At 35.7% G+C, this 17,081-nt stretch overlaps 1 protein-coding gene across 1 annotated transcript in view; it reads left to right on the forward strand.

Annotated features, from left to right (window-relative positions):
• PCDH17 (protocadherin 17) overlaps window positions 1–17,081 on the forward strand; it is a 94,852-nt gene that overhangs the window by 20,012 nt on the left and 57,759 nt on the right. Inside the window, exons 2-3 of the mRNA XM_009933659.2 lie at window positions 8,032–8,090; window positions 8,402–8,574. Of these exons, the coding sequence (XP_009931961.2) occupies window positions 8,032–8,090; window positions 8,402–8,574 (232 nt within the window). The remainder of the gene's footprint in view (window positions 1–8,031; window positions 8,091–8,401; window positions 8,575–17,081) is intronic.

Genomic DNA, 17,081 nt, shown 5'->3' on the forward strand with positions numbered 1-17,081 from the left:
CTCTGCTCTCACCCTATCTTTCAAGCGTCTGTCAAGTCTATTTTTTTTACCAGGATTGCTTAAAAGTATGTTTCTCTGTAGTAACATATTTAGCTTCTTCAGTCTTCAGGCTTGGTGCAACCATCAGTGAGGTGAGAGGAAGCTTGAATGAGCCCTGTGACTTCTAATCCTTGCACTGTATTAAATCCCTACAGTCTAGGTTTCTGTCTGTTTTTGTGTCTTCTGCATTGCAGAATAAACTCCTGTAAAAAATTAAGAAATTATTATTTTCATGGAGTCAGTAGTACAAACACAACTGAAACCTCTGCAATACCTTAGTATGAATGCTTAAGCAATAAAACAATAATAATCTTTTTTGGTAACAAATATGGTATTTGCTAAGAGAAAATAGCACATAGACCAGGCATTAATACAGGGAGAATCTGCATTCCTTCACTTACAGGAAAGTATGGTAGTCTCTGTCCCCAGAGTTTCACTTTTCAGAAGTTACTCTGTGGATTTGACTGGACAACTGAGCACCTCTTTCCCCCACAGTTTTGCTTTTCTCATTCAAAAGAAAGAGAAAACATGAGCCACCAACACTGTTCAATAGAAGTACAGCAGCCTGGTGAATTATATTGCCTTGTGGATCTGACTATTTTTGTTGCCCTGTGTTTTTAATGTGCTTTTGAAGACCATTACATATGTCAGAAATTTGCATAAACATACTGTAGGTCTTGTAACAGCAAAATACACATTTTGCAGCAAGTGTGAAACTTCTCAAATATGTACATGCCATAGAAATTATGTCTCAAAAACAATTTTAAAAAATGAGAATGAGGAGCACATGTTAAGACAAGATTTGGTAAAACAGCCTATTTAATTTTGTCCCTCAAAAAGGTAGAATAACTTATTAGAAATTTACACCCAGTTTGGGGGATTGTTTTTATGTTGGGCTAATACATTTTGTTAATGAAGGAAGTCTGGTGAAATCAGAAACTACTACTTCAGGCTAAGTAGATACAATCACTGGCAGTCTTGTATTGTGGAGTCTTTGTGAAAAATTGTACTATGTTGAACACAAACTGCTCCTAATAAAATGACGACAATTGTCTGCTCTTTCAAAGCTAGATTTGGGAGAATACAATTCCTTTGTCTTGAAAAATGATTGCCATTATATATGATCTTTGTTTCATGGGGGAAGGGTAAATACTTGGAATTAAGCTTTTCAAGAAAAGACACAGAAGATGATGCCAAGCGGCAGTCTGATAACGAGAAGAGACGCTTCATTTCATTTTTTGCATTTAATGTTTAATTAAAAAGAAGTTGGAGTCTGCAAAGACTTTTTGCTTTATTACAGTTACAGGTATGAACACCTACAGAAAATGGAGTTGTATTGAATCCTTTCTGAAAATGTGATACTTGTTCTTGTAATTCTGAGAAAAAATTATGAATATTCTAGTAGCCTAATATTCATCAATCTGATTAATATTTAAGTCCTTTTTTTTACATTTTGGAATACATCTTTCCCTAATATGACAATTATTTCTGGGCATAGTTTGTCAAGAATACTTAAATTTTACATTCCTCTCTCTCTCCTCCCCTCTTTCTCTCTCTCACTTTCCCTGTCTTTTTCTTTGTAGCCGTGTTGATTTTAAGATTTTTTTTTTTTTTTTAGGAAAGAGACCTGTTGAATTGAAAACATTTTATTTTGTTTTTCTCTAATTTTATTCAAACGTTATGGAATACACCAAAGAATACTAGAAGTCTTCAGAAACGTGGTATAACAAAGATTTTAATTAAAATTAAAATAAAGAAAATAGTTAGGAATCTCTAATTTTTCACAGACAGTCTGCTTTTTATAGGAATTTGTGAAAGCAGAAGCCTTGTGAAGTCTTCTACAGTTTTGTTACTGAGCAACAGTAGAATCCCTAAAATCTGATTGAGTAATATGGGGCTGTAATGTTAATCCTGACTTTTTATGAAAACACATATATATGTGCAAAACCGCAGTGGAATTCCTTTTTATCTATATAAATATCAAAACATTTCAACAGAAGTAAACATATATGCATTGTGAACATGAACTTATTAAAAACAGAAAGGAAAAGAGATTAATGTAGCCCACTGCTAAAAATACTCCCCATAATTCATTGCGTACTGCTTTGCCTAGGCTGGTTCAAACTGTTTCCAGTGATGAAGAATTCACTTTTTTTTTTCTTATTTATGAGATTATTTAGGGTTAATGGATCCCATCAGGAATTTGCTTCAGACACTCTGTTCTTGGCCATAATTTTTCATTTTTCTTTCTCTAAATGAAACTTTTGGAAATTACACCCATTCTAGAATTTATTAGTAGAACCTTAACGACTTTCAGACTTATGAATAGTTTTATTTTGAATATATAAAATTCAGTGTTGCAGACTTGCCATATAAAACCAATATTTCACAACAATTGTAGTTTATCTAAGCCCCTGTGTGTCTTATACGCAAGCCCTAACACCTGTAATAGATTGAATGGTTTCACAGACAGTTGACAGCACTTGAAGAATATTTTACATGTTGTCCATCCAAACAGTGGCCAGTAAATGATTCTTCAAGTCACATTACTAGACTGCAGAATTTATATTGTCACATCTGAAACCCCATACGAGTAAAAGTGTATTTTGCACAGGTTCAATTTGCCTGCTCTTTTACTTTCCTCCTCCTCAACTCCTCAATGAAAAAGGTAGCATAATCAGACTGTAAGATATTTTCTGAAAGGTAGTAAACTTCTTTTTTAAATTTTGGCAGCTTTTGAAAGGCTTATATGCTTTCTGATTTCTTTCAAAATGGCATTTTTTATGAGCTTCATCTTTCTGAAAAAGCTGTATTAAACATGTGTACAGAAATCCTCAGGAATTTTTTTGCAACATTGCATTAATGGCAGTGTTCCTGAAATTTCAGATTTACTCTTGGGTCATGTATTAGGACAGAAGGATGGAAGAAAGTATTTTTAAGGTGCCATTGTAGCAGCTGTGAAAAAGTGTATCTGTTGAATGGTTTAACAGCATACTCTCATTGGAAATGAACTGGTTCCACTAATCGTGAAAATGACCCATAAAAACAGGAACTCTTCTCTAGAGGAGCTATGGACAGTTAGGGTAACATCACAGGCTTTTTAATTCTCTAGTATCTAACCAGGGCTGTGGACAGTTCTGCTTTTCCTTTTGTTTTAGAAATTATTTGTCCCAGTGCATTTTCTTCCTACTGAAGAACTTGTGTTTTAGTAGTTGGTGACCTAACTGATACTTGTCAGGTTCCAGTATTTGGTTTGGAGTAAAAATAGAAATTCCACAAATAACGACAATGTGATACTTCTTTGAAAATCCACGTTCACTCCGTTCTTATGCTTTGTTTGTCTCCGGCTGCTTCCCTAGCGGGAGAGCAGAACCACGGATCCGAACTTCGCACTTGCTTTGTACTTGTTTGTACTTTTCATTCACACAGAGTCATGCAACACTGACTTGGAATGCAAATGCAGTCAGCCCCTCCCGGCGCCCGCCTGTAGTTCAAATGGGATACTCTACCAACCTTCGGACAGAGCACTCCCTCCCAGATCCTGACAGATAGCAAAACAGATTTGCGGTCCATGAGTTTGGACAAAGCACAATTGAGGCCTGATAATGGTAAACCAACAAACCTCGCAATTTAATTTATTACAACTCTAAAGGTCACGGTCTAGCAAGTGACACAAAAGAGAGGAAGAAGGAAGGAAGAAAACAGAGAGGAGAGACAGAAGGGACAGAGACATTAGTGCCAAAAAAAAAAAAGAAAGATAGTCACCACCCTGGATCCCGTGGTCTCCCATCGGTCCCCCATTGATGGTCCTCAGCTGTCGGTGGTGGGCGCACACCCACAGTCTCAAAAAGCATCTTTTTATATCCGAGTCAATCTGAGGTGATCAGTTCGCACCAATCACCTTGCACCGGTCGCCTTCACACCAGTCACTTTTACACCAATCATGTTTGCATCTGTGAGTCTCCAAGTTATGTTGTGAGTTTAGTTTGTAACAGTTCTTGTCCTGTTGATGACCAGCCATGGCCAATCAGGCTGCAGATATGGAAAGCCTTTTCCCTGTAGCTAAGCTGGGGTGCTAGGGGAGACTTGAGATGGAGGTGAATTTTCTGAGACATCACTAAAATGGCGGAGCTGAGTTCCACTCTGGCCCTTAACCTTGAATCACAGAGACAGAAAATATATCTTCACTATTTAACTCCAGTGACTTTTAAAGATGGATAATTTCTGGGGGTTTTCTTGTGGTGGGGGTGGAGGTGGACCTTGTTTTATTCTGTTCTTCAGGAGGCTAATGGTGCTGACGTCCAAGAAATTTTTGGTATTTTATCAGGAGATTGTAATTCCATGTAATTCACTTCAGAAATGATACATTTTACTTAGCTTTAGCTATGACACTGAACTTCTTGCTGGTCATCTAGATTCCCCCGTAGTTATTGAAGAGTGTCATCTCCAGGAGCAGTAAGTACCTAAAGCTAGATGCTCAGAAGGGGTTGAATTTTCTTCTACAACTCTAGTGCTTATAGAGAGATCTTAGCTATTAGCTTAGAGTAGGTGGCTAGCTTTTAGCTGGTTGTCTGCAGGTGAACTGAAACCTACATTAAGACAGGAAGGAAACAGAGAGGCAGGGTGGTTCTGATTTCCTAGAAAGGCCTGTATACCCAAAGAAGAACAAAGAGTTTATTTTCCGTTGATAGATTTTTGAAGTAACACTCATTTCTTAGAGTTACAGCTATGAAGTGTAAAAAGGTATGATTAATGCATGAGCTGGAACATGTAATATCACTTCCGTACATGTTAAAGCATAAAAATTTTAAGTATATGACCTCTCACTTCAGCTGGGATTAAAAAAAAAATTATTTAAGGGAGTTAGACATTCACATCTCTCTATAATCCCTTGTGAATTGTATTCTTACCTCTATAAGGTTCCTCTAAACTGCCTAGCTTTAAAATTAAATGTTTGTTTATTATCCCATCTTTTGTATAGATATTATCATCTATGAAACAGTTCTCTCTCTGCTGCCTGTATTTGGAGTGCTCTGTTACAGCTCATCACGAGCATGATATTTTCATAGTTCATAGGAGAAGGTCTAATGCTTTTAGAGCAGAAGGAAAAGCTCTGTAGCTGTACATGGTTATCAAGTATTTATATTTCTTCTTTTGCAGCAGTGAACTCACTGTAACACGTCACCCAACTGTTTGTATTGCTGCAAAATACAATGGTCAAAAAAAATTGGTCAAATTATTATCGGGTTAAATGTCATTAATGATTACGATAAACACAGAATTTCTTAGAAGCAGCCACCAATTTTAGAAGGGCAGCTAAGATGTGGTCTTAATTTCTTTTTTGAAATGTGTATCTTGGCTAGTCCAGGGTGTGCAAAATGCTTTTTTTGCTATGAAAAAAAAAGAAACAGAATGTATTGCTGTTTTTACTGTGGTCCAGCCTATAGATAAGTTCTTAGCACTACCTTTAAGGAGGTGCTATAATTAATCCATGGCAAAAGTCTGACTTTTTTTAATGACAGAAAGCTGATGAAAAGACAGTTTACATCAGGCATTTTGCCTGATGATAACGTGAAAAATTGGTATGTTGATTCTAGTAGCAGCTGTGTTTAGGAGGAGGCAGATCTCTTACTGAAGTAGAAGCAAAAGGTAATTTTTCCTGGGTACCTGCAGTTAAGATATTAGAAAACAGACATGAGTTCTGCAATTGCAAATGTTTACTTGAGTGGAGAAGTATCGGGCTCTGTGAGTGTCATAATGATTATATGTGTATATATATGAGGTGGATTTGCTGCACACAATAGAGATACTAGCGCATAATTTGCAACAAGAAAAGAATAAATGGCAGAATTAAGGCTGCTTCCAAACTATGATGTGCTACATTCAAGAGATTACATATAAGAATAGTGAAATATTTATCTTTGCACCTCCATTTCTTCCTGTTTTGTTTTGAATGTTAGTTTTTATAACTTCAAACATGTTAAAAGTTAAGACAAGGTTTTATTCTAACTGCGTATATTAAAACCAGAATCTTGTCAGTTTTTAAGTGCAAAGCACTAAACTGCTTTCTAACTGAAGTGGCCAGATTTTAAAATATTTGGATACCTGTAGCTGAAACCATCAGCTTCTGAAATGCTGACTTGGAAACGCAGCGACACAGCGCTGGGTTTGATGTCTCAGATCTTCACAATTCTCCTTCTGTAATACAGGGTATTATTTACATTTCTTAGGCAGTATTTAAGATCTTTCATAAGTCCATCTTTTAATTATGCTTCTAAAGTACAAGTCTCTCGTTGGACATAAATACCAAGATTTCCAAATTATGTGCAATTTTGATATGACAAAATTAATTTAAAATTATAAGTATAGGTGCTCTGTACTTTTTTTTGAAACACGAGTAAAAACTGATTCTGTCATAGTTTATCATAAAAGAAAATTCACTGGTAAACCATCAGATTATTTTTGTAATGACATATACGATGCCATGTACTCCACAGCTTACATTAGAAACAGCTTCAAGAGGTGTATATGATGTGTGTTATAGTCCTAATTTTTGAACTAAACTGTTTAACCAGAAACAGAAGCAAGTACAGTGTGAACTGACTTCACACATACTGATTAGAAGATAATTCTTTATCTTCCGTCCCTTCCCTAAATCACACAAGATATACACGCTATACAAGCACATCTATTTCACATGTACCTTGAGAACGGCATGTGGCTACCTATTTTCTGTTGAAAACTCAGTGATTGTTCAATTTCAGATGTAAGTTCATACATTTTTTCGAAGATCCTGTATTCCAACTGTACAAGACATAGCAAATATTTGTAATTACCACCTACCTATAAAACCAAGTCAAAGCTAAAAAAACAATGGAGTGCGGAGTAGCAGGGAAAAACAAATATCTAGGAGACCAGTCACTTGTGTAAACACTTGTTGTGCAACATTAAGCCTTACCTTGGGCCTTCTGCTCCATTAGTTGAGTGTTGCCTGTGTTACCGATACTGATGCACTGGGTGTTGTTGCAAAACTCATAGCTTCTGTGAAGCATAGTGGTGTGATATGAAGTGATGTAGAAAACAGTAGAAGCTCTGTCACTAGGTCAGCTGCAAGAAGTGGTGACGTGTGTGAATGTACAGTATATGGAGTTTTGTGAAAGATACAGTCTCTCTTTCTCCAAAAGAACTTCAGCTGATGATACAAGGGGAATTCAGTTCCCTTTGGCAGGACTCCACATTGGTCTGGATGCTGTAAATACTTCTGCTTCTACAGTTACTTAGCTCATGCTGCTAAAAATATACTCATGACAGACTTAATGAAAGTATCTTTTAAAAACTACTTGTCTACAACAATCATTTAATGTTCTTGTTTGCATGTGTGATTCTCATTATTCTGACATAGCTATTAATACTGATGAAAATTAAAGAGAGAAAATACAAATATTTTCGTACTTGCACTTTTCCAGTAGCTTTTAAGAAACTCTACAGCTAATGAGCCATAAATATTCTTGATTTTTTTTATTTATTTTTCTCAATTCAAGAGTAATATAGCAATATGTGAAATTATATTACAGCAGTAAGAACTTCAGAATCCAATAGATGATGTAATTATGATTAAAAATTAGTATTATTGAATAATTCTCTTTTGTAATCTGCAAAAGCAATTTTTTCTCTCATTTTCAATAACCATCAGTCTTAATATCCAACTAATGAAAAAACATAAACAGTGTCATCTATCAGGTTACTAACAGAGAATGCCACTTATTGGAGCCTCATTGTTTACTTTAGCAGGTAATTTGTGGACCGGAATCATTTAATTGTTCTGAGCACATAATTACATGCCAGCGTTTTCCAATTTAATTAAAATGTACAAATCTGAAGATTAAGGGAATTTTTGAATTATTAATCATTTCTCCTCTAGGAAATCTTGTTGCTCTGCAGGAGATTTGTCCAGTGTACAACTATACGTATTTTTTTCCTTCTCTTTCACAGACAGACAATTTTCCCGCAGAGCCCAATTACATGGGCAGCAGGCAGCAGTTTGTTCAAAGGTAAGGCCTATTAAATAACTTTCTCGGCTTCTCCATTTGCATTCTTGTCAAAATTGCTTTGCCAGAGAGTACAATTTAACTTAGAACAAGTAAATACAGCTCTTCCTCTCTTTTTTTTTTCTTTTCTTTTCTTTTCTTTTCTTTTCTTTTCTTTTCTTTTCTTTTCTTTTCTTTTCTTTTCTTTTCTTTTCTTTTCTTTTCTTTTCTTTTCTTTTCTTTTCTTTTCTTTTCTTTTCTTTTCTTTTCTTTTCTTTTCTTTTCTTTTCTTTTCTTTTCTTTTCTTTTTTTTTTTTTTTAAATATGTATTTCAGTAGCTCCACGTTCAAGGATCCAGAAAGAGCCAGCTTGAGGGACAGCGGGCATGGGGACAGTGATCAGGCTGACAGTGACCAAGACACTAACAAAGGCTCCTGCTGTGACATGTCTGTTAGGGAGGCACTCAAGATGAAAACTACTTCAACTAAAAGCCAGCCACTTGAACAAGGTGAGTGAAGCCTCCAATGCTTACAAAAGTGTAATGTTTAAGCTGTCATTATAAACCTATTAGTGCTGCTATTGTGGTTTATCAGGGTGGAATAGCCCACTGATAATACTGTCAGAGGAAACAGTAAATCTTGTAACTAACCCAGAGCAAAGAACGCTCAGGGTCTTTCAGAATGAACATGAAATGAAACCGCAACTTTATCTCCATTGGCTTTGCCTGTGATATATTATGTACAGTCCTTCTGCCAAAACATGATTTGGAAATTCAAATTAGACATGACTGCAACAGATAAAAGAACGCCAGTCATTTACAATCCTCACGTAGTTTGGAGAAAAAGAAAAGAGGCTTGGGATATCAGACAAGAGTAAAAATGGTTCAGAAAATATTTTCATTTCATGGATGTATTTTCCTATTTGTAACGTTGATTTCACAATTAATAGTAGTTTGAGAAGTTTCAATAGTAATACAATCTGATTTTTGGAATAATTTCATTCACATGTTGGTGAAAGTACCAAAGATGAGTGTCTGTGAAACAGCTAAAATGACTTATGTTAGGACAGTGACAGTGCTCTCTGCAAGCATTCGTTCTGACAAATAAGCATGTTTATTTACTCAAACTCTGTGTCCAATTCATTGTTTTCCAGACATGTTTTATCTAATTATGAGGTCTTTTATTTCAAAAGAGACACTTTTATTTTTTTTAAAGCATCAGACAAAGTACACCAGCATTGTGTGCTTTTCTTTTGCTTCTGAGATGTGAGCAATAAAGAAGTGCACCACTGAATTATTTTTTAAATGTTTTGCATGTTTACTATAAATTTATTATGTTGTGGAGAAGATGATTCAGTGTTAAAGACAGTTAAAAGGTTATTGAACAAGTCAGCCTTAATAGGAAACTATTTTTGTTATTAAGCAGATATATATTAATAAGCTTTTTTTTTTATTGTTGATTAATTAGACCTATGCTTTTTGCCTTTTAGCCTAGTCTGATCTGTAGCACAGTCATCAGGAAATACATGTTCAACTTCATTTTTCTGATTATGTTGAGATTGTAATGTTTTGCTGTGGAGAATATTTAGAATGCTGCAGTATAATTTATTTAGTATGTATTTGAAGGTTGACCTCATATATGACCTTATTTTCCAAGTAATAAATGCCAGAAAGATTATTTTCTCCCAGTCTTTTACTACAGCAACACTCTGCTTATAATTGGATGTTGATCTGTATAAAGATGCAGTACTGGACTTTAATTTTTTTAAGAAGCTCTTTGAGTGTGTGTCTAATTTTCTGTTTTGTATAAGAAAAAGACAAAATCTCTGGATTTCTATCTATCAAGTATAGCCATGAAACAGTTCTATAATTTTAAAAGTCCCATTAGGAAAGTGATTTACTATTTAAATTAAGAATGTGTGCTTTTTTTTGAAAAGGACTGTATGGCTAGAGTTCATAATATTGCAGTAAGTCCAGCAGCATCAAGCCCAATTCTGGTCATAATATCAAAAGTCCAGTAAGCAGATGAAGCCAACCATTCCTTTTGGTTCTTTTCATTATAGTGCAAAGAATTATATGGAGGTTTCTACTTACCATTAAATCTAGATAAGGGGCCCTATTCATCAAGAAACAACTTATTCCAGTGGCTCATATGAATTCCTCACATTCTTGTTAAACATATTGAACTGTGAATGTCAAGTACTGGCAGCCGCTGAACTGCAGCAGCAGGTGTTTATGTGAATTTTCTTACTGAGAAAAAAAAAAATGAGGTTAGAGAGAGAAACTACTTTTTCTTTCTTTTTTTTTTTTTTCTTGTTCTTTCCCCCAGATATAATTACCAATTGTAATGATATCCATTTGTTTACTTGTATGAACTCTTCTATCTCAAGTGTGCTATAATAATCTTTGGCATATTATGAAAACTGAACCTGCAATGAGCACCTTACGGCGTTACAGATCATTGCAGTAACAAAAGTGGTGCAATGTGGTGTTCCCAATTAAATCAATGAACGCTTGTCATTGAGCTTAGTATGATTAGGGTTCTTAGTCCAAAGTAACTTTTCTCTTTTGAAAGAAGGTAAGCAAAATCGCTTTCTCTAGTCATAAGCCAAGTTGAAGGAGGGTGAGAAGTACTGTGTATGTGATTAGGATAGAAAAAGGATTGCTTTTTCTTTAGAGAAAAATTGTTTTCCGAGAAAAGGAGATGGACAACTTGTTAAAAACAATTGTCTCCAGCAGCACCTGAAGCAGTATCAGAAGTTGTGGTCCTGTCATCATTCTGTGTTGTGTACAGTGATGGGAATTCACTATTCTGTAGCAAAGTTTCAGGCTTCACTACTGTTGTTTAAAGACATTTAAAACAGTTTAACTTCTGCTATTAGAACAGTGCTAATTATTAGGTCTTCTGACATTTTTGAAAAATGATCAGGATTAACTATGAATTCAGGATCTTGACATGAGATTCGTAATTTAAAAATTAGTTAAGTTGGAGTATGACATCCTCTGTATGTAATTCCAAACATTATTGCAGGGGCCCAGTTCTACCCATGGCAGTAATAAGGCTAGCGGTACCAATAATTTAACTACAGTGTTGAGCAACACTACCCTAGACAGCTTGAAAATTAAATGGCTATATTGAGATCAAAACTGAGAAGTACAGAAATTGTACTTCTACCAGTAACAGACAAGTTTGAAATTTTACAAAAAAATAACTTTTGTAGACATCTTCTGATTTGAGCATGGCATCTGAGGCAACCAGGCTTATTTTGTGATTTGCATTAAAATAATGAAAACAGTAGATGATAAAGCCTCAGTAAGTTTACTATTAAAATATTTAATTTCAAGGAAAATATCTCCAGATAGCACGTTTTGTCTGGCGGTGACTGTAAACATTCATAGAAGTGGGAAATATAATGCAAACTAGAAATTTTTATGAAATGTTTATGAAAGCTCATCACTTGACCTTAATGGAAAGAAAGTGGGAAAAAAATCCAACCCTATAAAATTTATTAGGACAGTAAGTCTTGTGTTAAAAGAAGCACATCCCATTTTTGTTATCTCAACCATATAGCCTCTTGCTGTGAATTTCAAGCCACTTTCTGAGTAAAAATATCTAGCTGTCTCTTAAGCTTACTTATGCTATCCGAATCAGATGTCTTACTAAGCAGCTTGTTCCATATGACTGCTACTCTTTCGGTAGAATGGGTTTAGATATATTTGTTTTGTTTACCTCTCTTTTTTCATTTCTACTGCAGAGACTTTAAACCATATCACTAGTTTGGACAGTTTGAGATTGCCCTACTTAGAAGTCTTACAAGGATAAATAGTTTTGAATACATCTGTCAAGTTACCTGTTTATTTCACCTGAAGTAGCATATATTATTCACATTTTATGTTTAAATAACAGAATAATTGTTTTGTTTGGTATGGTTTAAGCATAACAGCAATAATCTGTATTTCTTGAAAAGGTATCCAAATGATACATAAACCATAAATTATATCTACAAGGAAGCAGTACGACAGCACGATGCATTTTTTTTTTTAAATTTTCATAGTGATTCCTGCATATATTTACCTTATCATCAGTAAAACAATGTAGACTTATGGACTTTTCTGTAGTTACTTTTAAATCGTTGTCTTTGTTAGATTTTCCCAGGGTTTTTTCCTTCTTTTTTTGTTTTTGCTTTTGATGTCTGTGTTTTCTTGCTCTAACGTAAATCTACATTTTCATATCATTGCCAGAAATATCCAAGGGACTGAACATCTCCAAATTCCGTAGCTTTGTTGCTGAGTTTTTGCTTCATCACTGTGCACTGCATCTTTTTTTCAACACGTTTGCTTGCTGTTCACACCTGCCTCCCATAGAGGGGGCATTTCTGCATGTGGCGTTGTCTCATTAACAGTAGCACAGATCCTGAGAATAAAAGAAAAAACAGAGGCACCTCCTTGGATGGAGAGTGAAAGGAAACTTCAGCGCTGGTGTCTGAGACTCCTTTAGGACCTGTATTGCTCACCAGGCTTGTCTGTAGAACAGCATAGTTTCAGTCTAGGATATAGATGACTAGTATAAAAGGACAGTAATGTATTTTCAGGGAAAAAAAGGGATGCTAAATATAACGTAAGAATATAATACTGCTTTCTTCATTGCCACAACAAAAATACATTTGCATCACAACTGATGCAGTCCTGCATGCACCTGTCTTAGGAATAAAAACTATATCAGTGTTATAGAATCTCTATGAATACTGTTAACTCACGAGTTTGTCCACTGAATGCATTCACAGAATCACAGAATCACAGAATGGTAGGGGTTGGAAGGGACCTCTGTGGGTCATCTAGTCCAACCCTCCTGCTGAAGCAGCGTCACCTACAGTAGGTTGTAGAGGACCTTGTCCAGGCGGGTCTTGAATATCTCCAGAGAAAGAGACTCCACGACCTCCCTGGGCAGCCTGTTCCAGTGCTCCGTCACCCTCACAGGGAAGAAATTCTTCCTCATGTTCAGAATGAGTCTGTAGTAATTTGCACATTTATTTTCTCAGTTTCTAAACAAGAATGGTCCCTGTAATTGAGTATCCTGCATTATCCATTCACGGAAGAGCAGAAATTATCAGAATTTTTACCAAGATTTTTTCTGAACTGTCCTTTGATCTTCTTCCCATAATCTTGCTTGAGTCTGTAGGATAATTAAAATCCATTCTGTTTAACTGAATGAAAATCAGTCTAGACTGATAAGTGCAGAAAGTTCATCAAGCAAATTTCTGCTGTCTGACATCATCACCAATGTTTTCTATACCATTGAGGATGATGTACTTTTATGAGTACATCAGCTCAATGAGATGATGGAAAAAAAAGATTATGGAGAAATATTTCCTTTCTAAGCTGGCGAAGGTCTCTGCTGAGAAACTGATGGAGCCTGGGAGTACCCCCAGAACTGACACAACCTGTGAAATATTTTGTTCGACATTGCTTCCTTCTGTAGGTTTTTCCCCTGGACAGAACACCTATCACATTCTTTCTCTATTCAGAATGTGAATAGCTGCCCGACTGCGCTATTTGTTCTGACGTCACCTAAGAGTCTTCATGTCCAGAACTTCTGTCCCTTCCAACTCGCTTACCTCTAACATGGTCAGAGAAGATGCTAACTTGCTGTTGTATGTCAGGACTTGCACACAATACCCATTCTTCACTGTAATCTGATTAATTGTTATCCAGGCAAGCTACAAGAACAACTTAATTGTATTGAGAGTGTCTTTCCTTTTCTCAGTATGACTTTGTAGACTTGTCTCTTTCTAACTGGAAATTCTGGAAAAGGCTAGATGACGCCCACACAAAATCAGAATATTTTTTCCTCTTTCATTTGCTCTTTTCCACTTATTTTTCCCTCTCCTTTTTGGAGCTTCTGTGTTTTATGCAAGCATGTGCATGGTCCTAGATGAAGACTCGCATAGCTCAAAGACTAACTTATCTATTCTCTAACAGCTTCTGATTGACCAAATTTGTTATCAACACCCCAGAGATATTTGATTTCAGGTTCATTCTAATAGTGGGACTTCTAATACTAAAAATATATGTAGAATTACAGACTTTCGTGAAGGGTAAGGCCATATTTACATTTGTTCAATGTCCACTCCAGTGTGTTTAACAAATTCATTACGACATTTAAGCCACGGAGTACTTCCTTTGTACTCTTCTGCTGTGAGTACCTTCTTCAGTGAAAAAGTACTTCTAAATTTAAGAGAAGTGTAGCAGTCAGTCTTATTCTTTTTATGAAGTCCTTGTTGAATGGTAATATTGAAGCTTCTATTGGTATTAAACTTTGAAATTAATACATTTCACTTTTAGTCAGAGGAGTACTCATAAAAGTTTCAAATGTTCTAAATGCCTTGATCTCAAACACTCATTTAAAGATGAGCTAGGTAACACTTTTGCAAGACTTCCTCTCTTAGGTTGAGCGAGGCTATGCAAATGTTCTGTAATGCCCTTTTCTGAGAGATCAGAGTAGTATTCTCACTGTGAACCTCAGTTAATGAACTAGAGAGAGGAACACAGGTCAGTTGCCTTTGCTGTACAAATGATTGTCATAACCTTTCTCATCTTAATACCCAGTAATCTATGACATATCTGTTGCTGTATGATGTACTGAGCAAACGATATGATGGATTTGGGTAAAACAAATACAAGACTCTTCCATCCACCAACTTTGATTTACAAAGTATTAAAGATATCTTTTTCCCTCTGTTGCAGTTATGTTGAATATATTTCTGGTTTTATTTTTAGACCGGCTACTAATCTATCAGTCAATTCAGGTTTACGTTTTACATTTCAGTTATTTCAATACTGAGTCTAGATTCGTGAGTGACACTGTGTGACACAGGCCATAATCAGATGTGCTTCAAAGTGGAATCTGGTTTGTTTGATGCTTCCTTGTTAAAGACGGGAGTGTTCTCAGGCATGGCTTTCCTCTGTAGTGTGCTCTTCTCCTAAATATATCAGCAGTTTGGGATTTCAAGCAAGGCTACCCAGGTGAGGAAGAAGTTTAAGGAAGCTGGTGTTTGTCTTAAAAGAAGTTAGAAAAGGAAGTGAAGTGGCATCCTAGTGGAGAAGGGATGGATTAGTTTAATACCTCGACTACTTACTTATCTGCTGTCATTGATACAAAGTAGAAAAGCAGTGCAAACATTCTGGCAGCTGAAGTGACAGTGAATACACTTCGCATCACAGTATCTTAGCCTATTATTGCCGCCTGTTATTGCCTATTATCCTGCTTTTCAACTGGAGTGGAGTTCTGCCAAACCAGGTTTTTAATCAGGTGCATGTTTCAGCATCTGGCAGATTATTATCATCATGTATCTAGAAGCAGTGAAGCTTTGTGAATAGCATATCCCACATTTAATTAATGTATTTAGCCACAAATTGTGGGGGGAAGGGGAAAATTTCTATAACTGACTCAAAACACGCAGAAATTTCTGCATCTGTACACACACAAAACATGTCACTGTGGCACAAAGAAGGGATTATAGCCATTCAACACAGCTTCGTCTATGCACCATTTGTTGCATTATGCTACATTTCTCAGGTAATTTCATTTCTCTCCCACATTATTTCTGTTTTTTTTATGATTACAGATGAAATCAGAGGTTGAAAATTATCTATATTTTTGGCCTATATTTGATTTTTATTGCAAGCTTCACCACCTAATCAACTTAGATATATCATGAGTAACACCTTAAAAGGTTGAGACTGTACTAATAAAAATATTAATAAATTTTTGAATTTTCTTTGGTGAGCTTATCTGTAAATTAAGGCATAACATGCACTTACAGATCACAAGTCTGTTACCATAAATCTAATGTCAGAGATGTGAGCACAGATTCTAACATTTGGGTGTTCACTTCTTTGTGCTTTACTTTGGAGGCAACAAAGTGGAATATCCCTCCCCTGTCACCAGAGTAAATCTCATTACTTCCTTTCTATGCTCTCTATTTTGACACCACCTTTCCCAGGGCTGAGCACAGATATTACACTGCAGTTTGTTCTTGGAAGGCTTAGAATCTATAAGTTATCTTTTTGCTTTATTCCCACTAGGAGAGCAAGAGAAGGATTTGCAGTTCTCAGTAAGATGAGGCCCTTCTATGTCAAAATCATTATCTTCAGCTAACATTTCTTCTTTTCAGATTCTTTTTATAAATTGAAAGAAAAGTGGGGGCATAGAAAGATCAACAACTTTTGAAAGAAGTAAATCCGAAAATAGATAATTTTCATTGTTTCAGGCTTCATACATTTCCCTGGGTGGTAAATGGATGTTCTTTGCCTGTGCTTACATTTTTTAATAAAAATTTTAGGTCATATATTCATATATTGGATGGGTACTTGGTATCATGGAAACTATTGTAATGGGACTAGAGAGTCTATTCCTGCCTCAGTCTCTCTTCACTTTCTTTTAATGAAGCTTACATAGAAATCTATTTTAAAAAACCATATATATATGTATGTGAGAGTGTGTGTTTATTCAGTTGTATAAAGGAGACAAGTAAAACAAATACAAGATCTTCCTCTCCCTTTCTCATTTTAAATCAACATTTTATGATTGTATCTTCTCTTATTGAGTCAGCAGAAAATACAGATGTGATAAACAGTGACAACAGTCAAATTTTGACACAACCCCATTCCAGCCACATTCTTGTTACCAAAAGGAAGGAGTATTCTGCAGATTAAGTTACTGTAAAACTGATGTGTGTTAATTATAAACTTGAACTTGGACAGTAGTTATCAATAGTTTTATGTCCAGCTGGGGAAGACATAACAGAAGTGTCTTACATAACAGATGGGTGTTAAATATTCCATTCAGCAATGCTTCAGCTGGAATAATACTAATTGTATTTTGCTCTTCTGGAACAAAGAGTATCTCCTAATTTCTGTGTACAGTAATCCAGCCTGTCCTTTTCCTGACCCTTTATCTGTGTGCTTACTACTTCCCTCCTATGCCCTGGTTTCCAGAGGGAGAAAAGTGGTATAAT

Source organism: Opisthocomus hoazin, chromosome 1 (genome assembly GCF_030867145.1).
Source record: "Opisthocomus hoazin isolate bOpiHoa1 chromosome 1, bOpiHoa1.hap1, whole genome shotgun sequence".
Classification (NCBI taxonomy): Eukaryota; Metazoa; Chordata; class Aves; order Opisthocomiformes; family Opisthocomidae; genus Opisthocomus; species Opisthocomus hoazin.